This window comes from Puntigrus tetrazona, chromosome 6 (genome assembly GCF_018831695.1).
Source record: "Puntigrus tetrazona isolate hp1 chromosome 6, ASM1883169v1, whole genome shotgun sequence".
In the NCBI taxonomy this organism is placed as follows: Eukaryota; Metazoa; Chordata; class Actinopteri; order Cypriniformes; family Cyprinidae; genus Puntigrus; species Puntigrus tetrazona.
In genome coordinates this window covers 5,572,492-5,597,639 of record NC_056704.1, presented here as the reverse complement: position 1 = coordinate 5,597,639, position 25,148 = coordinate 5,572,492, and the positions used below count along the sequence as shown (strand labels likewise).

At 38.1% G+C, this 25,148-nt stretch overlaps 4 protein-coding genes across 5 annotated transcripts; 1 reads left to right on the top strand and 3 right to left on the bottom strand.

Annotated features, from left to right (window-relative positions):
- Positions 1–22: 22 nt before the first annotated feature.
- On the bottom strand, positions 23–4,688 carry pnkd (PNKD metallo-beta-lactamase domain containing). Its single transcript, XM_043241697.1, is given in 10 exon segments — positions 23–641; positions 816–931; positions 1,518–1,604; positions 1,864–2,030; positions 2,425–2,517; positions 3,205–3,263; positions 3,694–3,806; positions 3,887–3,928; positions 3,931–4,001; positions 4,515–4,688. Coding segments are annotated over 10 exon segments (1,083 nt in total). The 5' UTR covers positions 4,676–4,688; the 3' UTR covers positions 23–467.
- Positions 4,689–5,722: 1,034 nt separating this feature from the next.
- tmbim1a (transmembrane BAX inhibitor motif containing 1a) lies at positions 5,723–13,020 on the top strand. 2 transcript variants are annotated; one of them, XM_043241699.1, is made up of 12 exons: positions 5,723–5,873; positions 8,841–9,070; positions 10,317–10,387; positions 10,543–10,607; positions 10,735–10,788; positions 10,893–10,943; positions 11,145–11,184; positions 11,337–11,374; positions 11,686–11,773; positions 11,853–11,948; positions 12,030–12,083; positions 12,180–13,020. In XM_043241699.1, exons 2-12 carry the CDS (start codon positions 8,854–8,856, stop codon positions 12,327–12,329), a joined length of 924 nt encoding a protein of 307 aa, XP_043097634.1. In that variant the 5' UTR covers positions 5,723–5,873; positions 8,841–8,853; the 3' UTR covers positions 12,330–13,020. The 2 variants fall into 2 exon arrangements, with proteins under 2 accessions (XP_043097634.1, XP_043097633.1); XM_043241698.1 differs by having other exon boundaries at positions 5,729–6,154.
- Positions 13,002–15,834, bottom strand: si:ch73-71c20.5 (DUF4748 domain-containing protein). The gene is made up of 3 exons (XM_043241700.1): positions 15,742–15,834; positions 13,527–13,827; positions 13,002–13,452 (listed from the first exon to the last, which is right to left on the bottom strand). Exons 1-3 carry the CDS (start codon positions 15,782–15,784, stop codon positions 13,293–13,295), a joined length of 504 nt encoding a protein of 167 aa, XP_043097635.1. The 5' UTR covers positions 15,785–15,834; the 3' UTR covers positions 13,002–13,292.
- A 223-nt stretch (positions 15,835–16,057) lies between these two features.
- Positions 16,058–22,964, bottom strand: mcm6 (minichromosome maintenance complex component 6). Its single transcript, XM_043241040.1, has 17 exons — positions 22,771–22,964; positions 22,341–22,487; positions 21,995–22,105; positions 21,638–21,887; positions 20,780–20,945; positions 20,571–20,716; positions 20,338–20,488; positions 19,839–19,980; positions 19,609–19,750; positions 19,422–19,529; positions 18,817–18,972; positions 18,615–18,743; positions 18,240–18,401; positions 17,443–17,578; positions 16,954–17,139; positions 16,669–16,808; positions 16,058–16,555 (listed from the first exon to the last, which is right to left on the bottom strand). Exons 1-17 carry the CDS (start codon positions 22,869–22,871, stop codon positions 16,433–16,435), a joined length of 2,496 nt encoding a protein of 831 aa, XP_043096975.1. The 5' UTR covers positions 22,872–22,964; the 3' UTR covers positions 16,058–16,432.
- Positions 22,965–25,148: the final 2,184 nt, after the last annotated feature.

Genomic DNA, 25,148 nt, shown 5'->3' with positions numbered 1-25,148 from the left:
ATGTATTCAATGCGGACACATCTTTGTTAATAATTCATAGGTTTATTATGCCGAACCGTTCATAAATATCAGTGCTCATTGTACCCTAAGTATTCAAAACAGATTAAAAGTCATTGTAAATGGGATTCACTTCACATCTCCAAAACAGAGTCAAGGATAAGGAAAATTGTGCTTTTTTTTTTTTTTTTTTTTTTTTTTTTTTAAGAATAACAGGAAAACATGTTTGATAAAAGAAAAATGGAAAGGTTCACACAATTTAAAACTCTTTCCACATAAATCTATCTTTGTATACAAAATAATGCCCATGTCTACTTAATTTTTTTCTTTCAGGTCACACTTCAAATTCACATTAGTGCTTTTTTTTATTCCAGCATAATAATAATAATAATAATACGTAAGGAGCAGTAGATGTTTAGCTTGGAATGGTTTCAGTGGTTGCGCCTTTCAAACGTCGGTGCATGAAACGCTTATCGGTCCTTATAAATGTCCTTGCGTCTACGCAGTTCCTCTAAAACACGGGCGCGATATGACGTCCAGTCCTCGTCCTGCTTCTGCTGCAGACCCAGGGCCTGGTGGAGATCCTGGGAGTGGCTCCGCAGGAAGGGATTGTATTGCTTCTCCTCTGCTAGGGTGGATGGACACTAAGAAGCGGACAGAGAATGACTTTAAAATCAAGCTTGGCACCAAATAATATTCTAAAACTTCTAAACAATATTCCTATATTTGTTTAGAAGTTTAAGAATAATATTAGGTGTCTAGAGACGTGACAATATGTTTTGGAATATTTTGGTCCATAGAATTCTTGTCTTCCTTACCGTGCAAAGTCTCTGACCCCTCTGGTGCAGCACCCACTGCAACTTCTGTTCACGGACAACATTGCAAGGCTCCACTTCAGCAGCAAACAGCAGGTTATCTTCAGCATACTCATGTCCTGAAAAGAAAGACCTACTTTATCAACATAACCATGAAGCTTTTCCTTATACACTCAAATATTAGCTTGAAAAAAAACAATAAACAAACATTGTCTTGTTACAATTAACTCTGGGTTAAAGCCACTTTTAACAACAGCCCACCCAAAAATGAAAATTCTGTCATCATTTACCTACCCTTATGTATGATTTTTTTATTTTTATTATTATTATTTTGCAGAACACCATTTTTTTGAAGAATGTTGATAAATAAACTTTCGGCTCCTATTGACTTCTACTGTATGGACAAAAAAAAAAAAACATTTGTATGGAAACCAAATCATCAACGTTATTCAGATGTTCTTCTTTAGTGCAAACCAGAAGAAAGAAAGTCATATGATTTTTTATGACTTTTACCTCTTCATTTCACAATGCTGTGAAAGAGTTTGGGAACCACACATAAATACATTTCTAACTGATTAATAGATTTTGTATAGTTGCAGAAACTATCATGCATTGGGTTAGTTTCAAAAGTTTCAACTGAAGTCATGAAGAGACAAATACAATCCCCTGGTGTCCTGTACTCGCAGATAGAAGACTTGACCTTACCAGGCCAAAGCAGAGTCTCGTCGTTCAATGATCCCACTGTATCCAGAGATGACAGCATAGTTGAGGCATTACCCTCAAACATTCTCCCTACAAGGGATGGAAATAAGTCAGAGCTTTAAATAGAGTAAGCTGGATTTAAGAATGCTGAATTCTTGTTTGCAGATTTGGCATGCCTTTCTGGGCACTGATACTGGATAAACAGTCATTTAAATAATTGCAATGTATACACACACGATGTCAAACACCGCAGGCAGCTAACAGTAACACTACAGATATTATAAACAAAGTTACATAATGACTTTTAAAGCGCGCACTGAGACAACACGGTGATTAATGCCATGCTCACCACATCCAGAGAGGAATACCAGGTCCCCCGAAAACAAGCTGCTGGGGCCACCTATAGTTCGGCCGTCAAGCAGATAGATCATGTGACCCACTGTGTGTCCAGGGGTATAGAAGGCTCTGAAGTGCAGCCGACTTCCGAAATCTATTGTATCTTTGTCTGAAAGAGGACTAAACAATAACAATTGTTATATATTATAAAGTAAAAAGAATAGGTTTGGTTTAGTTTAATTGAGTTGATGTAATCTCTCAACCAAACATTTGTGTATTTGTAGATGTCCAAATGTTTTTATATTGTAACACATTTTGGAGATATTTAATGTTTCTACATTTAATACATTCTGTCATTATTTACTCTTTCTTATTTATAATGGTTGTTTTGGACTTCGCTGCCTTTGACTGTATGGACAAAAACAGTTCTTTAAAATATATTTATTGTGACCCCAGAATAAATAAAGTCATATAGGTTTAAAATGACATGCGAGATGGTAAATAATGGCAGAATATACATTTTTAAAACCACCCATTAAACAGTTAAAATGACATGACATTTAAAGGTACTGACTGTGTAAGGCCTGGAATGTTGTCCATAGCATTCCCATAAACTCGACAGGACCTGTAGCGTTTCTTTAGGGCCCTGTTCCCTCCACTGTGGTCCCTGGTTAGTAAACGTGAAGTATAGTTGATTTCATTTGGATGTATAGATAGTTCATCTTGATCATGTTCAGTTAACCCAAAATTGAAAACTCTATCATTATTTACTCATTCTCACATTGCTTCAAGCTATTTTTTTAATGTTCTTTCATCATTTTCGTCCATCCATTGAAAGTCCATGCAATCAACCATTTTTTTTTTAAGTTTTAAAAGCGCATCAAAAAAAAGTAATTCCTAAGAATTAAGCAGTTTAAACCAAATCATCAAGAATGAATATGCGCTGATTAATGGTTACATGTAAACAAACATCTCTCTCCATCATGTTTCACTAATATGGCATGCAAACTTTGGTGGTGTGAACTTTCAATAGATGGGCAAAAATGATGAGGGGATATTAAAAATGTGTGTTCCGAAGATGAACATAAGTCTAACGTGTTTGTAACAAAATAGATTTGAGTAAACGATGACAAAATTTACATTTTTGGGTGAACTGGTATAAAGGTGGTTGAATGCCTCATATGTTTTAGAACTGGTTCAATGTATGCCTTCATACTAAACATAACAAACACACAAACAAATCAGTCTTAACCATCTGTATGTAACATATCTAGCTACTGATTAAACAAATCATAGCTGCTAATGCTAAAAATAACTGTGAAACTTCTTTTTTTTTCGGACAATTAGGTCTTACCAGTGTTTGTGTGTGCAGAGAACAGCTTGTAACGCCACCCCCTCTTCCTCTAGACATGCCTGTGTGGGTGTAAAGTTAGACCATGAAAGGAAATAAAAACAGGGCTCTGGGTAACGTCCTAAGTAAGATAAAACATGACTATATATCACACAAGCCCAGTAAAGCATGTCTCAGTGTATGTGAAGGATCCTAGATATTTCCTAACCTTAACACGGATTATAATATTAGATCATAGGCTTTAAATAATTGTATAAAAAAAAATATATATAAACCCCTTATTGCACTAAGAAAGCTGGAATCTATCCATTGCAGTGACAGATTTCTAATAAAAATAACTGATTATTATTCCATCTTACACAATTCTGGTAAACCAGTCAGGAAGAACAAGTGCTTTCCACTAAACCACATGGGTTTGGCAAACTCACTCCAGTAAGACACATAACCCAGCAAACTATTTCTGAAACCACAGCAGAGTTGCTTGAATCCAACCTGAACGGGCTGAGGGTCGGCGGGATCAACCACAACAGCCATATTTGATGCGGTGTCAATGACCACATAGCTGTAATTGTCTGATAAGATGGGCACTGGTATGATCTTGATGCCTGTTAAAAGTACAAGAGCGTGACTTCAGTTATTGATAATCAGCTTTTGAGTGTGTGATGGAAAAGGTGTTTCTGCTCACCGTTTATTATAGTGGGTTGAGTTCTGGAGTGGCCAGCAGGAACCTCTCCCGTGCCTTCCTCATCTGCCTCTTATGAAATATGTACCCGAGTTTGGTCCGTGTATATAGAGAATACCTGCAAGTGTTTTATAAAGAGGACGCCTGATTGTTTTATGCCATTGTGCATATCCTCTATGAAACTGTTTCCCGTATCATTGCAATAATAACTAGTGTAACTGTGATATTATGTTAGAATCAATATAAATAATCAATTATGCGAGTAAAATATTATGATTTGTTTTTCATTACAACTACTATTCGTTTCTAAATAGTTAGGTTTTTCATGTTTTTCATAACAATAACGTCATTGATCTAACCATGGCGTTAGATCTAACCATGGCCTCCAAAAATATTACAATTTTAATATTTAAACTGTACAGTTTCAATAAGGACGTACTTATGAAATGACAAATCGGTGTCTTTCTCTGAAGCAAACACTTGCTGCGTCCACGCATGTAAACGGATTATATTTCAATAACACGTAAAAAAAACAACCCATGTAAATATAATTTGGCGTGGGTGAGGATAAGAAACAGTAGCCTATTGAAATAAACAAAAAAGCCCGCATCAGGATAAACAAGCCACTTACGCTATCCAAAACAGCGGTTTCTCCGTGCGAGCCATCAGTTTAGCGATCAGGCTGTTTTTCCATGCACTTATTCTGGCGCATTTAAAAACACGACAGATGTAAAACCCTCCGCATACCGAAGCGAAACAAAGTAAATACACGGTCCACTCCGGAAGCGCCATTATAGTGGGCGTGCCGACGGTGACGCACTTAAAAAGCTCAGCTATGATTGGTCAGAAGAAACAATAACCGTAAAGACTCGTGTTTTCATTTTTTTTGTACATTTATCAGGTGCATTGAAGACTGTTCAGACGTCACTTAGCATGTTGCATTGCACATTTACACATATTCTGTACTTAAAAAAAAATAAATAAATAACCGGGGGCAGTTTCTTTATTAGACGATAAAGCAATGCAAAGTGTGCTTTTTTTTCTACCACATTCAACCACAGTTACACTAGCTTGCTTGTTCTTTGTTTTGTCATCATACATCATCCACGCAGCGACTGGTGGGGACACACTTATTTTAATCACCTTTAAACTGAATTTAAGAATTTTACAGATGCATTTAAAAAAACAGAATATCGTGAAAAACTTTTAGATATTCCAGAGTGATTACATGTAAAATAAAACATTTCGATTCTTAGTTTTAATATCAATGATCAGAGCTAAGAGCTCACGAAAGTCAAAATAATAGAATATTTCATAAGATCAATCATAGTAATAATAATAAAAAGTAGCACTGCTGAGGCACTATTGAGACTTCAACTCGTCTGGATTTTTGGTTTCTCATCTTTCTCTTGAAAATATCTCATAGATTCCACACGGGGTCCAGGTCAGGCATGCTGGCTGACCAATCAAGCACAGTAATATCACTAGGAAGTGGTTTTGGCTCTGTGGACAGGTGCTTAAAGTCCTGATGGTACATGAAATCAGCATATCCATAAAGCTTGTCAGCAGATGGAAGCATAAAGTGCTCCAAAACCTCCTGGTATAGACGGCTGCACGGACTTGATAAAACTTCGGAAACTTCACGTTGGACTTCAAGCAGCTTGGATTCCGTGCCAGTCCAAGTCTCTATCGTTAGATGTTTCGCTACCCTCATCGCCTGCCGCACTACGCCGTTCTGTGCATGTCGTAAATGAACTTTTGATATTGAATGCGATTTAGCACCACCTGGTGTAAGAAAACAAAAGCGCCAGCTTGTTCTGTGCGGAACACAAGTACGCTATCTGGGTGTGTCTGCTTCAGCGCCACACCTCGACATGACTCCTCACGTGAGTTTTTGGCGACGCGTTACGTAAAGAGAGCGGACGGACAGATATTAGATATTTAGATGTAGTTTTAACTTCACCCAGAGCCAAGGCATGACTATACCGCGGTAAGAGCAATCATGCGGCTTATTTGCAGCGAGAAGTGTTTGAGTGGCGCGCGACACGCTTCAGGCTGACTCCACCTGCTGGCTCGCGAGCATCTCGAGAGCTGAGCGTCGTCGCCTGACCGCTGTCTCTACACGAGTTGATCCGAAGAAGGTGGTTCAGCGCGCCAGACCGGCCGTTTTTATTTAAAAAGGCTCGGCGTGACGGATTGTATTACCAGATATTTCTTTCTCCGGGCTTCGGTATCCATCGTGTGAAGTTTCTGGGTTTCAGAGGGAGCGCGGTAAGATAGTTGCTGTTTTATTTTGCCATCACGCGCTCTCGCAATGAATAAGGCACTGTCCCGACGGCTTTTTACATGGATTGGTTTATACGCGCTAAACGGTAGTTAAATAACTAGTAAGTTACCTGTTGTTTTGGCGGAAACTACGGTAACCGTGGTAAATATTTGCGAGGGGGGGGGAGCGAGGCCAAAATATGTGAACATGTTCAACAGCTGCAGAATACAGCTGTGGCTTTTAGCCTGTGTTTAAAACAACATAACCGGTTTGTATTAGTCTATATTTTAGTCCGTAGTCTATATTTATAGATAATGGAGGAATATGGGAGCCCTTGGCGAAGAAACATAGCAGCTTGTGACTTTGTTTCAAACCCCCAGATACCTTTCTAAACATCATCACCCACATCGTAATGTAGGCTTACTAGATATTGAAACACAACCTGTTTTACAGGTTTATTGCATTAACCAAATTTTCTATTCGGGTATATATATATATATATATATATATATATATATATATATATATATATATATATATATATATATATATATATATATATATATATAATTCCAGATCAACAGTGTCACGAGCGAAAACAAACAACAACACTAAAAGTAACTTCATCTGCTTTAAACATGGCTGCTTGCGTAACATTTTGGCCAATCTCGAGCAGTAGGGTGGACCAGTAAGGAAATGAAAGTGTAATTTATTTTCCACTTTAAATATCATAGGTTGCTTAGCAGAGTACATAATGATGTAACAGTTTGCTGCAGGCTCGCTTGAGTCATGCTGGCGGTGTTGAACCGATACAAGAAAGGCTTTTCCTGTCTGTCTTGAATTACACGGCGCCCTCCGTGTTTTTGTAAACATTTTAATCGGCCTACATACCACAGAGGTATACACACGAGACAATGCTGCTCAGTTTGAAAGCAAAAAGTAACATTAAAGCTGGTTCGTGTCACACATCGTGGAAAATGTTGATTTAGAAACAGCTAGGCTTAATTTAGTAGCTCCCTGAAGATAACTCGACAGTCACTCCTTCCTGAAGTTGACATGCGGGAACGCCTTTTCTCGGGATGCTTTCATAAACCGATTCACACTTAATTGGGTTTCATAAGATTTTCCTCAGCAGATGTGAGTCACGTATTCACGTTGACCTCACCGTGTGCTGCTTTTCACCCGACTGATAGCAGGAAGTACTGTTTTAACACGTAAAACAAACAAAAAACAAGTATCGTTCAAATTTCCAAACTTCGCTTCTTAACCTGAGCGTAGGAAAATGTAGTCGCCGAGGTAAAACTAGGTGTATTCACACGACTCTCTGTACGTCCTTTCATGGGCCGGTCCTTGTTGGTTGTTTCCAGGAAGACTGTTTAAAGTGCGGTTAGTGCTTTTTTGCTGCGATCAGTACTGTGAGAGTAAAAAAAGGCACCATAATATTTGAAGCTTTGGTGTTTGGTGCAGTGCAGGCTCCAGTTTATGCCCACTTTATCTGGTGTTCACATCTTTACCTCTCAACCCCCCTCACCTTGTAGATCTTGATGGGACGAGGCAGGAAGGATGTTCTAAGTTTAGGGCTCTTGAAGAAATGTTGTCCTTAACTATTAAGATCGTTGTACGTTTCTGTATATATTGAAAAAATGAATCTTGTCGGTGCTGAACTTCTCACACTGGCTGTGCTATATTAATTATGTTATCTGCTTTATTACCCACTTCATGAGCTAATTTGTAGAACCAGTAACATCGCTGATAAATTTAATTAGGTTGATGTTTCAGGTATTACAAAAACAATTATGGTACTGTTTTTAATATCAATGAATATTACAAGAGTATTCACACATGGCCTATAGTGTATATAAGAACTGCTTGTGTTTTTTTACTACTTCTACTGTTTTTAAAGTTCTGTACTTCAGATGTTTTTGTATATCTTTAACATCACTGACATTTATGACAACTGTATGCATCGTATTATAATTATTTACACACAACAGTTAATGCGTAATAATTGCGTGTAAATTATTATAATACTCTTATGTAATTATTAGAATTATTCTCATTTTTAACTCCTTACCTTGTCCGGGTTGTTCTGATTTATTTATTTTTTTAAAGCATCAATTTTACCTTTACATTTTAAACTGTAAAATGTATGTTATCGTGCATAATTTTGTGCTCCAAAAATTTAAATAATCATTCTATAGTGACTTACTATTCCAAATTACATTTAAAGTGTTTTAAAACATTTAAATGGATTTCTACGTTTCGTCTAAAAAAAAGAGACCACTGCCTTCTAGAAGGAACCATTAGTGACCACAGAGTGAACTACTTTTGTTAGTGTGCATGCATCCCATGAAGCAGGAAGTGAAATGTTTTCAGAGCTGAATGATGAAGATGTTTTCCTGCTTAGAACAGTTATAATACTAAAGGTAGGTACAATCTTAAAAAGTTATAGATCGCGTTCAATAATAGACAGTTAATGGGGTGAATGGATTAAAGTATAAGGTGTTATTTGAATATATTTTGAGGCTGGAGGGAAGAATATTTCGAAAAGGCAGATCAACCAAACAAATCTTGATAATCGCAGGCAGCGCTTGCTCTTAAAGAAAGAGTAAAAAGTAACTACATTGTTTTGGAGCGTGTCTGTACTTTAGTAGCACATATTGTCATTATGGTATCTCATGTATCCAACAGGCGATAAAGCAGCATGTCAAGATCAGATTTCCCTCCGGGTTACGATGATTCACGGCCGCTCAATAACCCTCAGCCCGGTGGAGGTTACCCTCCTTCTGCCCCCCCGTATGGCTTCAGTGCGTATGGGGGACAGCCTCCGTACCCACAGCCCAATGATCCATACCGAGGACAGCCTGCGGGATACCCCCCACCAGCTCTACCCGTCATCCCTGTCATGCCTCCTAATTTAGGTAAGATTATTTCTAGTAAACCTTCAGCTTTTTTACTTTTACCCAGTGTCTATGTTCCATAGAGAACAATGCATTATGGCCTCCAGATCAGCTTTAGGATCTGGTTCATTGCTTAAATGATCCGTTGTTCAGGAAATGTAATTTTAGCAGATCGCATGCTGAATTGAATTTTAACGGAGGTCGGCGTTTTTCTTAATGCGGTCCCTATAGCCTGGCTCTAACCTGATTAGCGTTGATAGGCCAGTGATGTAGTGTTTCATTAGATGTCTCTCAGATGATTTCTTCTGATTGGTCCGCCGCAGCATTCTAATTCTAAAGACACTTATATATAATTTACTGTTGCTCCTGGCAACTGATTACCTGCAGATGTATCTGTGATACTTTCATGTCTCTTATATCATTCCGTGGTCTCTTTCTTGTAATGTAGTAAAACTATATTTAAATGTCCATTTACTTATTTGCTAAGTAGAGGAATAATGTACACCACACTGCCGTTATCACAAAAGTCTTTCAGGGTGAGACCGGGGTTTATTTGGGTTGTACATTATCCCTTATATAGTTGGGTGTTTCTTCAGCAAGGAGCACTTTAGGCTTTGTGAACTTTGAGAAAATAAGCTTCAAATTTGTTCACTTTTTTTCATCCCAAATAACGTGCTTGTACACTATTCTGTGATGTTTTGTTGTATAAATAGTGCGTTTACACTGGAAATTCCCCCCACCCCCCCAAAAAAAATCTGGATGGTGCATTCCAAGTATGAAATAGTAGACATTTTATGAACTCAACTGTTGCAGTTGCAAAGCATATTTGATTTATAAGTAATATTTCATTTCTCTTCATTATTTAGTTTTCTCAAGTGTCATATTTTATCTCGGGCATGCTCTTCAGTGGGACGGTAAACAAGTATTCTAACGGTTAATAAAAAGCTTTATTGGGTAAAAATAATTTGGCGTGCTGGATATTTTGCTCAACTGTGAGTCAGTGTTATTTAAAAAAAAAAAAAAATCATTCTCACACGAGATATTGTGATTATTTGACTTTTTGTTTCGCATGGTTTAAACGTATAATGCTAATATGTGTCTGATGTGTTTTTGTGTTCTAAGATTCATTAAAGTGCTCACTGCTAAAGAAACTCCCAGTTGCATGATGATTTATTTCTACATTTATACTGGTGCTACATTCATACTCTGCTTTCTGCAAAGAGCGCTTCAGGAGATGTAGTTTTCACCAAAAATATGATTGTTACAGGTGATAATGAAGGATTTACCACAACAGGAGGATTCGATGATATCAGTGTCCGTCACAGTTTTATACGAAAAGTAAGGAGCTACTCTTCTGTCATCTGCATAAACTTGCTTCAAAGTAAAAGAGTTTTACAGTATTGTCATTATTTCCGATTTATGGATTTTGTGCGTGAGTAATGAGCATGGTCCTGAAAGGATAAGTTTGGGAAAATGTTCTGTCTGTCTTGCAGGTTTATCTGATCCTCGCTGCCCAGCTTCTGGTCACGGCTACCATCGTGGCTATTTTCACATTTGTGTGAGTCTGTTAGAGGGGTGTGGTTACTTTCTTTGCTTTGTGTTCACACAAAATAAAGGATAAATATTATCTCTGCTTGTTCCGGTAGACTTTGTCATTAAACTTTCATTTGCGTTTATTCACACAGGGAACCTGTTGGGGTTTTTGTGAGGAAAAATCCAGCCATATACTGGGTTTCATAGTAAGGAGGAGATGTTTGTTCATTTTCAATTATAGAACATTTGCAACATTGCATACAAATGTAGTAAAGAGGAATAATGCGAATGTTGAAATGATTTTTTTCAGTGCTGTCTATTTTGTCACACACATGGTGTTGGTTTGCTGTCAGGGTCCCAGGTGAGACGATTGCCACATTTACTGAATAATAAACGCAATAATAAACAGAACAGTTGGCAATTTTATCGTAGTTTAGTAACGTGACATCGTAGTTTAGTAATACCAGACATTACAAACAAAAAATAATTGAATCTAAAAATAAAAGCCACTGTTGTAATGTGAACCAGTGATTATAGCCCAGTCCTTTGCCTTCCATTTTAGGAGGCGTTTCCCATGGAACCTGATCCTGTTGGCCATTTTTGTGAGTTGGAAGATTCTGAGTCATTCTGAAGGAATTCAGAGGGAGTGTGGCCAAACCTGCAATGGGCAATGTTGTTTTTACACGTAAAGCTGTAGGCAAAGTATCAAGGATGTTAACATTTTTAAATAACATGCTTATTTTTCTTATTTTAGACACTGGCCTTATCGTTCATGACTGGGAATATAGCAAGGTGAGACATGTCACGCTACATGTGCGTCAGTGGTGAGATAAAGTGGGTGGGATACTGGATTGTTGAGACAGTGTTTTAATGAATGTCTTATAAACCCTGTTTACTTTTTGACAACACCTTTGTCTGTTTAGTTTGTAGTAATAGAGTAGTTTTGTTCCCACCCCATATAATGATTTGTACTATTGATGTGTATCTGCCATGATATTATATTAAAATTAAAAACTTTATATATATATATATAATTATTTTTGAATGGTAGTTCAGCTTTATAATAATCCAAAATGATGAATATGTTGTTTTTTTGTTTCTAGCTATTACAGCACTAAGGCGGTTTTCCTGGCCCTGGGCATCACTGCTCTTGTGTCCATTGCGGTGACGGTGTTCTGCTTCCAGACTAAGGTGGGCTACACATATAATTTGCACATCGTCAGCTTGACTTTACATCATGGTGTTAAAAGGCTTTTCTGTTCTTTTATAGGTGGATTTCACTAAATGTTCCGGTTTTTTCTGTGTCCTGGGAATCGTAGTGTTTGTGACCGGCATCATCACGGCTATCGTGCTGTCATTCAAATACGTAAGCGTGACTTTGCATGTTGTATTTGCACGCAAGTCGTCATCTGATCATTCACCTAACTTTTTTCACTTTTCATTTCAGATTCCATGGCTTCACATGCTCTATGCAGCAATAGGGGCCATTGCATTCACTCTGGTATGCCTGTTAACCTTTTTCTTGAAATGCTTCATTTCTGAATGGGAACATCGCTTAATTTCACTTTTTTGCATTTGTGTGTTTTCGAACGATTAGTTTCTGGCCTATCATACCCAGCTGCTCATCGGAAACAGGAAGCTCTCCATCGAGCCAGAGGAGTACGTGTTTGCGGCTCTCTCCCTTTACGTTGACATTGTCCAGATCTTCATCTTCCTCCTGCAAATTATCGGATATGCAGAGAGATAGAAGCTTCGGGGCTGTTTTCTGTCTTTAATGTTTATGTACTATGCAGTGTGTTCGCAATCCAGACCTAACTAACATGTATTTAAATAATACTGTACTTGTGAAAGGTATCTAGCTTCATACTGATGAAACAACTGGTAAGACATGAATATCATTTCCATGATTTATTAACCATATGCATATGTTCCGGTAAAATATGAGTGATATTATAAAGCCATTACTTTGTCATGAAAATGGAAATTAGAAATCGATCTGTATTATGCAAATTTCTACTGTATAGACTTGGATTTGCTGTATTTACTAAAGATATTACATGCGTGTAGTGCATTTTGGTTGAGGGTATAGCTTAAACTGTATTTTATGTATTTAGAGTATTTATCACACAGACATCTTTATATACAATATAAGTCTACATCAGATCTTTTGCTTTAATTTTTGTAAATGTCTTTACTTGATGGATTTCATACTACAATACTACATGTCACGGTTATGTGATGTACAATGGTGCCTTTCCTCTGTTCAGCCCAAAGATACACCATAAAAAAGTAGTCGTCATAAAGGGATTAAAATCAACCCGTATTTTGCTTTGCAATGCTCTCATGGCACAGTTGGCCAACAATTTAATTTGATATGTAATCATTGTTATCGTAAGGATAATCACAATAAAAGGAACAGTTGAGAATTATTTAATGGATTTTAATAGTTACTAGTGATTGCTTTTCTTTATGCTTATGGACAAACCTAGTGAAGACTGCATCAAAATATACAAAACTTTTCAAACAGGCTGCAATGAAATCCTTTAGTTGGGGTCTTCATCAACTTTTCATCCATGAGATCAAAAGAGCCACCATAATAAATGCTGGCTTCTACAATGTCTTTGTTATATCCTGCTGGGTTCACTGTTTCCATGGCAACCCAACCATTACATGCACAATGAAGCCATTCTTCAGCACAACAGAGTCATTTTCACTGGATCCTGGTGGACGGTTTATATCGCTCGCTCTCGTAATCTCCCTCATTGGCTCTCTTCATTCTCTGTCTGATTTTCAGCTGCTTCAGTCGGTTCTTGTCCACCTGTCTCTTTGCCAGGATAAAGCCAATGATACCAGTAGGCAGACCGATCATCCTGGAAAAAAAAAACATCTCGGTGTCAGTGGTCTGAAGTAATTTTCGATACTTGTTTATTCTGGTAGTACTTACCATGCATATCCAACTTTCATCATTGGGTTTTTTGCCTTTCTTTTGGGGATGTACTCAGGCCTGTTATCTTCCTCCTCTTCTTCGTCCTCTTTCTTTTGTCGGTTGGTCTTGTTTTCGGGTTCTGCTGCTCTTTGTGTGTTCGTAACGTTTGGAGACTCTGTCTTGGTGTTTGTTTGTAAAGTGTAATGTCCACAGTATAGAGCTCTGCTGAGCAAAACATTATCCTGCAGCCTGGGATGTGCGACTCTTTTCTCATAGCGAGATCCAATCCAAAACGTTGTATTTGACAACTTATACAAACCTGAAAAAAATGTGAAAGACATTAATGTTTAACAACATTCATCCTACTGTGTAGGTGCGTCCTTTCTATACTTCTATACTACAGTAATCAACATCTGAAGTGGATCAAAAAAGTTCAAATTTGTTGACGAAGCATTTTAGGACTTTAGGACGTTTTGATCCACTTCATCTACCGTAGATGGTTTGTAGATAATGGGTCCAGTTTATCATCTGCATTGCAGGCTAAGGCTTACTGTAGATATTAGCACATCCATATAGATATGGATAACTGCCAGATGCTTTAATCCAAAACCAATTATGTTTTATTATCAAACTCAGTTTCATCCCTAGTCTACATTGTTAGTACTTCTTATTAATGCCAGTAGGTGGTGACACGTGACTGTCTTTATTTAGTAGGGGTGTAACATTCGAGTATCGTACCATTTATGCACATTTTCCAAATCATAATGATCATCCCTATCCCCTTGTTAGTGGAGACTTGAGTGAGCAGAGCATGTGCATTTTAGTCGTTTGGAATGCACTTGTCAAAGGGAGCGATGTAATTTCTCTATTATCTTCAGCTGGGATGTTTCTGTGATCGAGGGTGTAACTTTGGTTTCAGAAGTGGGGCAGAAAATTGAATGAATCTCATTTTTCCTGCATTTACATGGGTTTCATTTTTTATGTTTAGGGATAATGGTGATAGGAAATAATTTAGCTAATTATAATAAATTCCAAAAAGAATACCAGGATTTCATAGAATCATTTTAAGTAAAAAAAAAAGGTGTGAATGAAACCGCCTGCTGACTTTTTCAGTCATAATGAAGGAAAAAAATCAAAAGGTTGAAAATAAAGTGTTGAGTAGGGCTGGGGTAGGTGTAGGGAGGGCTTTATTGTCCCAATAAGGGTGTCAGCCATGGCATCTATTTCATTATTTTAGTTAAAATTAACATTTGCACTTAATAAGTTGCATTCTGTTTTATAACGTACCTTAATACTGAGGTGCAGTACTTTCAACAAGTAGTGTAAAGAGCAGAAAATGCTATTTGCACTTAAAATAATGCTGTTATTTTCAATTAGTGTAAATAGATTCCATCTATTTGCACTTAGTGTAAAGAGCGTATATGCCAAGAAAATATTATTTTAGCTGTTTTTAATGGGTCAGCCACGTATCAGTTCAAATGTTACTGTTTATCTCATAGGTTATGAAAAATAAAAGAACCAAAATTAACCAATTTTCAATGCAGTCTAATTAAAGTTCATAAGGAGAAATAAAAAAATAAAACAACAGCACCTGCTTATGAATAGCTTACTGCTTGATGATGAAGTATCTAAATAGTCTATAACAAAGTACAATAAAACTCCTGAAACTTACTAAAACCATAACCCGTGTCCTTCTATGACGGCGTGATGTTTAAACAAAAACACCGAGCAAAAGCAAAACCAAAACACCATTGCTATGCTGAGTTAATATTAACTTTGTTTACTGAACAGGTGTTGTATATGAGCTATACATCCGCATGGCTTAACCGCTTATTCTGATATTCGACAAACAAAATGTTTGCTCAAGTAATTATCACTTCATTCATTCATTATTTATCACTTAAATGTCACTTATTTGTTGGGATTCCCTCAAACAGTGGCATCTAATCTACCTGCTACATGTGAGAGTCCGCGCTACATTTCGACATTGTGAATCTGAACTATTACCTTCCCATTAGCCACATTTATCTCCAATTGATCTTCTTTCTTTACATACAACTAAATGCAAGTACAGTAAATGACTGCTGCCCGAATCCCTCTGTGTTAAAATATCACTTGAAAGTGCACCAGCAGAGATTTAAAATATTTCATAAGGCAATAATGTAGTCGGCTTGTTCAGATGTATCTTGGTTAATAAAGCAAATTATTAAATCATACGTTCACGTTTATCTACCTTGCAAAGTCGACCTCATCAGGGTCCTGCAGGGCGCCGCCATCTTTGTTGTGTAAAAAAAAGAGAAGCGCGTTCACGTGACTTTGTGGGCGCGATGACAAGAGGTTTAGGGAGCGCGTTCAATTCGTTTAACCGTAATACTTTAGTATTAGTGAATATACCATTTCAAAAGAGTTCATTTAGAAACTAATGTTGTATAAATATAACTTTTTCTGACAACAAAAAACATTTTGTATTTTTTATATATGGAAATGAACGTGCAATTTCTAATGACAACTGGCCAAGAACATCATAAGGGATTTGCAAACATAGCGTCTCATATTTGTTCATATAAATAAACCATATTTTTCAGCAGATCGTGTTTTTCAACATCTGTTATTATTTATTGCATAATCATAAACTTATATTGACATCACACAGAACTTAACAAAACATGATAAACTATTTATTCAAAACACTTTATGCATGCCTACCACTAACATTCTAAAATGTTCTAAAACATCTGATAAAAACAAAAAAACATATTTACAAAGATTTAGCAAGGTCTCAAATCCTCAAAAATGAGGAAGGTTATAACCACCCTTATGAAGCAATGCAAAACAAAATATGGGGAAAAGCTAAAAATGTACAAAAAGAGAAGGACTGACAAAACACTCCACCACTTCCTGAATACACCTAAAGATCCAAATGTTTAGTCATCAAATGTGTAGTTGGGGTTGACCACCAGCGTAACGTCTTCCTCCTGGGAGTCTGTTCCACTGGATTCAGCCGATCCTTTCAGTCCAGACTGTGTCAGCTCAATCAAAATATAATCCTGATAAAGATAAAAGCCAATATATATATTTTGTTATGTCACTTAATGCAATCTCCACACAAAATATTCCCATTACGCGCAGAGATTTAAATCACATGAAAGTGTTTGCTTACATAGTGAACCAGTCTGTGGATAATTTTCTCGATCATTGCCTTCTTATTGATGAGTTCCAACTCGGAATCGATCTCTGCTTCGATTTCCTTCAAATACCAGTTGATTACTTCGCTCTTCTTAAGCGCGGTCTCGTCCTCGGCTAGGAGAAACGGCACAAAGCACTTTAGATTCCTGTGGGCTGTGTTGTGTTGTCTAAGCTTGCCGTGTTGTAGTTTGTGCATAATAATTGTCATGCAGTGTTGAAAATGCATAGTAGTTTGTTAAGACTTGTACGGAGTGCTCACCTTCCTCAACGTGGCGCAGATGTAGCACCAACAGGTTAGAAATGCGTTTATACTCCGCAAACGACAGTCTCAGCGAGGGTTTGCCGCTTTCACCGTTGACCCCGTGACCGTTAACACCATTTGTATGCTCGTGACCGTTGACTTCTCCATTAACATCTCCATTCACTCCGTTAGGTGCACCGTGGCCTAAAAACAGCAATATCTGTATGACTTTCTTTCTTCCGGGAGTTGACAGCAAAACAGTTTCAGTTCCCAACATTCTTTAAAATATCTTTTGCGCTTCACAGAAAAATTAGTTTAAGTAAATGATGATAGACTTTTCATTTTTTGGTGCGATATACCTTTAAGTAAAAATAATGTGCCCAAACTCTAAGACATATTGGGGACCCCAGGTGAGAAATGCTGGTTTAGAAGCATATTGTTCTAGACTTAGATTATGTATGTGCTGAATGAAGTGTTTACAAATCTAGAAAGAGAGAATGACTCTACCATTTATCTGATTGACATCTTCTTCTTCCTCCATGGCCTCCTCTTCCTCCTGGTCCAAATTAATATCAGGAGTCTCGACCCGAATAATAGACTTGTTCAGCAGCCTGAAAGCCTCTTTAACATGCTTTGGCTGAACCTGAAAGATAGAACTAGAATTGTGACATGCTGTTGAATTATAAAAATAATGCACACCCGAGGTGATAATGTGCGCCTCTCCATTATGTTCAGCAGTGAAACTGTACATTAAACTGCTTTAAATGTCCGTGACATTACCACCTTGTTGCTATACATTTGCAAAAAAAAGTCAACTGTGGGACAGTAGTCCAGTGTTTGTATTCATCTGTATGTGTTTCTCGTTGTGTGTGTACAGTATGTATGACGGTGTGGAGAGAGCTGAAGAACAGATGCATGCTATCAATAGATAAGAGGTCATTCCATTGAAAATGATGGAAATTGTTATTTTTAACCTATTTAACCTCATATTTGTTTGCTTAGTGAATGTCTATGTGGGTTTTGATTCGTTCACTTTTATAGGCTGCAAGGATCTTTGAAATAACAACAGCAATTGAAATTGTTTGGTGAATTCAAATGGATTTGTAATGCTGTCAACAGACAAAATGGTAAAAACAAAAACATCTACTGATACGTTATTATTAATAGAAGTTTTTCTGTTAATATTAATGGGTATGTGCTGAAAAAAATGAACTAATATTGGAATTTATTTAAGAGACTAGCTAATCAAGATCATTTCAGGAAACAAAAATCACGTGCTCGTCTTTCTTTTTTTCCATACACACCTCATCACAACAGTGCATCCTCGCCATGCTCTCAGAAAGACGAATCAAGCTTTCCAGCTGGCGGACTGTGATCCTCCAAGCTGATTTAGTGACTCCGGAGCCGTCCCGCTGTCTCAGGCGCTTGTACTGCTCCACAATGAACTCCTCAGACTCCTTCGAGATCTGATACCACACACAGATTGAAACACAGATAAGAAATAACTGACATTGTGACAACGTTACAGTGTGGCGCCAAATACCACTCCTACAAAAACTGTAAACAAAGTGCCCATGTGTGTAGGTCTGAACCGAACGCAAAACAAGAAACCTCTATGTCTATGTGAGCTTCTAAATATTTTGCGACCGTTCCCTATTTCAGTCGAGAACGTCACCCACCTTGGGTTTGAACTGGCGGGCAAACAGCAGGTATCTGCGGATCTCATCTAGACTGTAGACACGATCGACAGAATTCTCAATTCTGGAGTGGAGATCCACTATACGTCTGGCGATGGCATAATCAGTGACCTGAAATAAAAGAGGCATTCACTAAGAGTCTCACAGCATCCTGTGTGCGATCATCTTCATACACTGCTCATACCTCATTGCAGTCGTCTACCAGGATGAAGAAGAGATCAAAACGTGACATGATGGGTGCCGTCAGGTTGATGTTCTGTTTGAGAGATTTGGAGCGGTCGTAACGGCCGCTCACTGGGTTCGCTGCAGCCAAGATGGATGTGCGAGCATTCAGAGTGGCCTACAATTAAATATGGAGCAAGTATAAAATAGCTTCATCAGTGGTGTCCAATATACCTTGACAGTGTAGCATTATCCAAAAAAACAGTCAAGTATTTTCAAAATCAGGTCTTTAGTTAATGTTAAAGGGATAGTCCACCCCAAAATGAAGACTTTGCCATTAATTACTTACCCCGTGTTGGTCCAAACCCATATAAGCTTTGTTGTCTTTTAAGGGGTTTGGAATGACATGGGAAAAAGTGATTAATGACTAAATATAAATTTTGGGGTGGAGTATCCCTTTAACAGCTGAAAAAAACACCTGTAAGTATATAAAATCAATGCTTTAAAGTGACAGCAGCCTAATAAATGCCTTATTAAAAGTCTTTATACCCAAACTGCTGGTAGAAATACGTCCTAGATGATAGTTTAAGTGACCTATAAATCTGCATTTTAATCTTTGATGCTCACCTTGACCCCTGCTTTGGTGATGGAGATGGTCTGTTGCTCCATAGCCTCATGGATGGCTACTTGGTCTCTCATTTCCATCTTGTCAAACTCATCAATGCAGCAAACGCCCTATAGACAACAACATCAGATTAATAGGGATTGCATTGACTTGGGGGTTTACGCGAATGATTTGTAAATATAAACTCACGTTGTCGGCCAACATGAGCGCTCCGGCTTCAATGACGAACTCGTGCGACTCCTCATCTCTCACCACAGCGGCTGTGAGACCGGCGGCGCTGGAGGCTTTACCGCTGGTGTATACCGCACGGGGACTGAACTCCTCAACGTGCCTGAATAACAGCCAAACCATGAGAACTAATGCATAAAGATAACTAATACTTTTACACACAATTCAGAAGGAACTGTAAAAAGTCTTACTTCAGGAACTGGCTCTTGGCTGTGCTGGGGTCTCCCACGATGCAGACGTTGATGTCTCCTCTCAGAGATGTGCCCTCCATGGTGGTCTTAGGAACACCTCCAAACAACATGAGCAGAATGCCGCGCTTTACCTCATCGTTACCTGAAAACAACAGATTTACTATCAGAAATGTTTATTTAACCGCATCATGCAATGAAAAAAACATTTAATCTATTCCGATTACACAACTACATTTGGTTAAGTCATTTCAAAAGACAGATCAGGTAGAAATAGTTCTTTAAAGAGGGTTAGTTTACCCAAAAATGATCATTTACTCATACTTCATCCTAACAAACAATACAATTTTTGGAGCAAATCTTCACTTTTTACAATGTTTTTCTGCATGATCTGCACTCTCCTGTATTCCCACTGGCCACTTGACCACTTATATATGAATTCATTTTGTTGTCAGCATCAATTCGTGTTCGTGCCCAACTACAGATGTTCGAACTGACTAACCATGAACGGTAGGGAAGAGGCTGGTGCAGAGGTTGTGGTAGAGGTTTTTATCTTGACTCATCTCAAACACCTTCTCCCACTCCTGTACCGTCATCTGTTTCTTGATGCTCTCCGCCGTCTGCTCCTCATCCCGAATCTCCTTCCCGCCAAACTACAAACAGAGACGAACCCGTTAAAACAATCTGGAATGAAAGAAAAGAGACTTCCGTGCCTACAATGGGCTTGGCTCTTACTCTGGGATTGGTCGGGGCTACGTGACAAGCCAAGAAAGCAAGTTTGTAGGAAAGTTCTCTGACACCCAGCGCTTTAAGCCCACGGAGACCCTCATTCTCGTAACCTTGCACCCCAGCTGTACGAGAGCTGGTCTCAGCACGCACACCTGAAACAAACACAGTCAGTACTCAGACTTACAGCGATGGCTGACTGGATGAGAGGGGCATACCCGGTGTGGACAGCTGGGACACATCTGGCACAACGATGAGGGAGCCAATGAAGTCACATTTATCACCGGCCTGCGCCGACTCCACAGCCTCGGCCCGCAGAATCACCTCCATACTACGAGGAATGGAGCCCCGTGGCAGCTCAGCCTGTGTCTCCTGAATACGTACCTGGAATCACGACAAGTAAAATGTCAAAATACACAAACAACACTTCAGAAACAGTACAGCTGACTCAACCATCCTGACAGAGTGCAAAAGAATAGAGAAGATTTAGAGAAAATACAGTTTCAGAGAGACAATTTTAAATATATTATTATATTATTAAATATATATCTATTACAGTGAAATATTACAATTATGTATTTTTAATTCTTGCATTTTCATTATGTAATAATAACTAATGTTACTTTAAAGCATGTTTGAATATAATGTATATACATTTTTGGCTTAATTATGCAGTCATAAAAATCAGCACAGTAAACCTTGTGCTTTTTTTACTTACATTTTTAATCAGAATTATTGTTATTACTTTCGAAATGTCGCAATTAGGTTAAAAATATAAATTACTTTTCATCCATACGACGCTAGAAACTGACCTAAAAAGAATAAGAATCTGTTTTTAGTTTATTTTGTTTCCCGGACTGTTTCCATTTGCTACGAATGTGAACTCGATTTTTAAATTGAAGATTTAATTTATACAAATGTTATTGCAAGTGATCGTGTAAAAAATAGGTTTTCACACGTCGCTTGCATTCTGCAGGAAAAGAACCTGTTTTGAAATTTACCTACACATGCTTTGCGCTGTAACTTGTCTGTCATTTCAAGAGAGGAAAGGGGACTAAAACACATTCAGGACATACCTTCTGGAAGTCGATGAATTTAGATTTGTTTGTATCCAGAAGAAACCGTCTGCGGTTGTTGCACACGGGATTGCGGCAAATGCTCGGCTGAGTGTATTTGAACTGCTGCTCCACGTCCTTTATCACTCCCTGACAGTCCAAACAGAGGAAGGTCCCGCTCACCAGCTCCGGGTGAACCGGGTGAGTACGGACAACCTGGCCACTGATACGCACCAGCGAACCAACCTTCACCACGGTCAGCTCACGGATCCTGCAGCAGCCCAGAGCGGAAGCACATTAGTCAAGGAGGCATTTGTTCAAAAGAACTGATATATCATTTCGTCACATATACAGTATTTAGTTTGAAATTCTCTTTACTTGTGTCTAGTTGGCAGATCCTGAAAGGCAACGTAGTATTCCTTTGAGGCAGGAACTTCTCCGTGGTCCCGAGCAAAACTCCGCACAGCGCGGCACAGGTAGGGGTAAAGTCTAAAACAAAAAAATGTAAAAAACAATGTAAGAACAGCTTTTAAGTTGCCAAATCTAAATCAATTTGCACTTCACATTTATATTACACACACTACACAATAACTTCAAATCTGAGATTATGTATAACTGTATACTGTGCACTTATATTTCAACGGCAAGGTTAACATAGCATATATGACTAAAAGCAACGTATGAAAACAATATAGATTTTTTTTTAATAGGGCTGATTTCACACCTGTAGAACTCTTCTTGGATGGCGGTTGCCAGTTCTTGATTAAACCCCTCCAGATCGGTAAAACTGACCACAAGCGTGTTCCTTTCCGGCCGGATCAACTCCTCTGCGTCCCGCAGGTACTTCACTTCTCCGTCGCTATTCTGAAACCTGACACGACGATAAAGTATGCAACTCTGATCACCAACAAAAATGTATACAAACCACACGAAAAACATCGATTACGCGTTAAAGCGAGGATCATGCGTGTTCGCGTGCACGGGTGCAATGTTCATGCAAACATTTCCATATAAATATATTCAGAGTTTAACATGAAATTATACGACTAATGTTAGTGTGCAATCGTGTGTTTAAGTAATCTATAAGGTTAACGTTGCCCATCGTGTAACTTTCATGAGACCGAGGAACAATAAGAAGCACCGCATTTACTCACTCTTCCAAAAAAGCTTGAAATAATTTTTGGCATTTTTCCGCCAGCTCGTCCTTGATCGTCTGGCCAGCGTTTGGGTTTGTTCCTTGTTCGATAAGATCCATTTTTGTAATAAGTTATTATTACGAAGTTATAACAATAGCGTACTCTCCGTCCCGTCCACCTCGAGAAACACACGCGCCGTTTCAGAAGTTTTCGCGCGAAATGTTGCACCACGTGATTATTTTCGCGCCACGAGGATCCAATCGGATTCTTGTCTTTCGGTGCTGCTACTGCAATTGGACCGTAGTGGCCAATCATTCTCGAGCTTTCTGTTCTGGGGGCATGTCATCATCTTGAGGTTCAGACAGATTCTATAAAGAGTTACACAAAAGATGAAATGTCCAGCATTTTAAAAAAAGAAATATTTGTTAATAGGTAATGATGAAATAGTGATACTTGCTATGCTAATAAGGTCATTGTATTGCAATTTTATAGAAGTTGCTGTGCTGTATATATAAATATATATATATATATATATATATATATATATATATATATATATATATATATATAGAGAGAGAGAGAGAGAGAGAGAGAGAGAGAGAGAGAGAGAGAGAGAGAGAGAGAGTAGTGTTGTATTTTAAGAAATTATTGAAATATATTTTAAGGAAGTGCCTTGTGTAACAGTAGATGGCGCTATAGCTATATTATATGTACACAGAGATCTTTTTAATCAAGCCAGAAGATGGCACCAGCGAATAAGTTTGTGCATAAAATATGCCAAACATGCAAGTCAAATAAATATAGTAATATTTTTCTAATGCAGTATATTTTTAATACTCAAAACATGCAGCTAAAATCATAAGGCTTGTGGTAAAACACTTCAATATAGCTCTCATTTATAGATAATCAACAAATATTATGTTTTTATCAGATAATGAATAGATTAATTTTAAAATACACCAGTCATAGTACCAGCCCCTGTAATTGTCCGGTACTAGAGTGAAGTGCTCTTTGCATGAATTTTACTTAAGTGAAAACAAAAAGAAGCAAATATGTTGTGAAAGCCAAACTGTCACTCTATTACAGTCTAATCTGATGCATTTTCAAGTGAAACAGGATGTTCTTAAGAAAAAGGACTTTGATGTCACGTCAAAAGTGGGGATTACATACCAAAACATAGCAACACCAAATGAATTTTTTTCAAAACAGGGCAGTCGTTTTAGATCAAACTAGACTTTAGGGAAACATAACATATAGGTGATGAACAATACGGTCAAAAACATGCAAAAGTAAATTCAGACAATTTGGGCAATGTTGGCCTGTTGCTGATGATAATATAAGTAGGCTATTGTAAAAGTATTACATTAATACCCTGATTTAAGGCCTTCAGAAATACAATCATTTAGTTTTTTTTAACCATTGTCAAACTGCTATCTCGATTGAGATAAAAACCACAGTTGCTGGTTGACCACAGTTTTGTAGTATGCGTATGAATGTATGTGTCTGTGAGAATTTTTAGTATCTTCTGGGGCGGATCCTGAGCTGTGGTCACGGCGGTTGATTTCATCCTGTGGCGGCATTTTTAAATTTCGAAGTGACTTTTTCATTGGTAGACATAATAAAGACAAGAGGACGTCAAAGAAACGCTTCAAAATTCTTAATCAACACAGTTATGTTTATTTTAACGGTTCGGTTCATTTGTACACCCTATCAATCTTTCTATTTGCGTGAGGGTGCGTGTGTGTTTATGTGCCTTTGAAACCCAAACGGGTTTTTTTTTGCAATCTGTAAAATCGCTTTGCTGAAGATGTTACTCGGTAAATATGATAAACATACGCTAAGACATTGGCTGAATCACGGCACAAACACCTGAGCCAGGTATACAGCGTTAAGGCGAACGGCGTCTAGACGGTTTTGGCCGCAGGGCGTCTTCGGTGCATCAGATGTTTCGTAACTTTTGGCACAGCAGCACGACTTTCTTGCACGCTTGAAAGCGTGAGCCTAAGATATTGCATTAGTCAGGAGATTTATGTCTTTCAAAATCCTGCACACAACAGCATGACTGCCAGATCTCCCTGGAGTGAAAACAAGGTTATGAAGATATAAAACAAGATACGACAGATATCGTTTTGAATAACTGGAGAATATAAGAGTTGTTTTTATGGTTGGTGGTGTCGCCGTGATCATGTGTAGACGCCCCCCTCCTGAATGACGTTAGCTAGACAAAAGTGACTTGTTTCCTGAGAGCTGTGCTGAAGTCACTCTGGTGTTCTTGTGACTGCGTTTGTGAGAAAAGTGCATGTCAAAGCATTCAGTTGCTTCATTATGACTGTTAACCATTTATAATGATATATGTTGATTATTTCTTAAATTAAACTACAATGCAATAAGCTGCA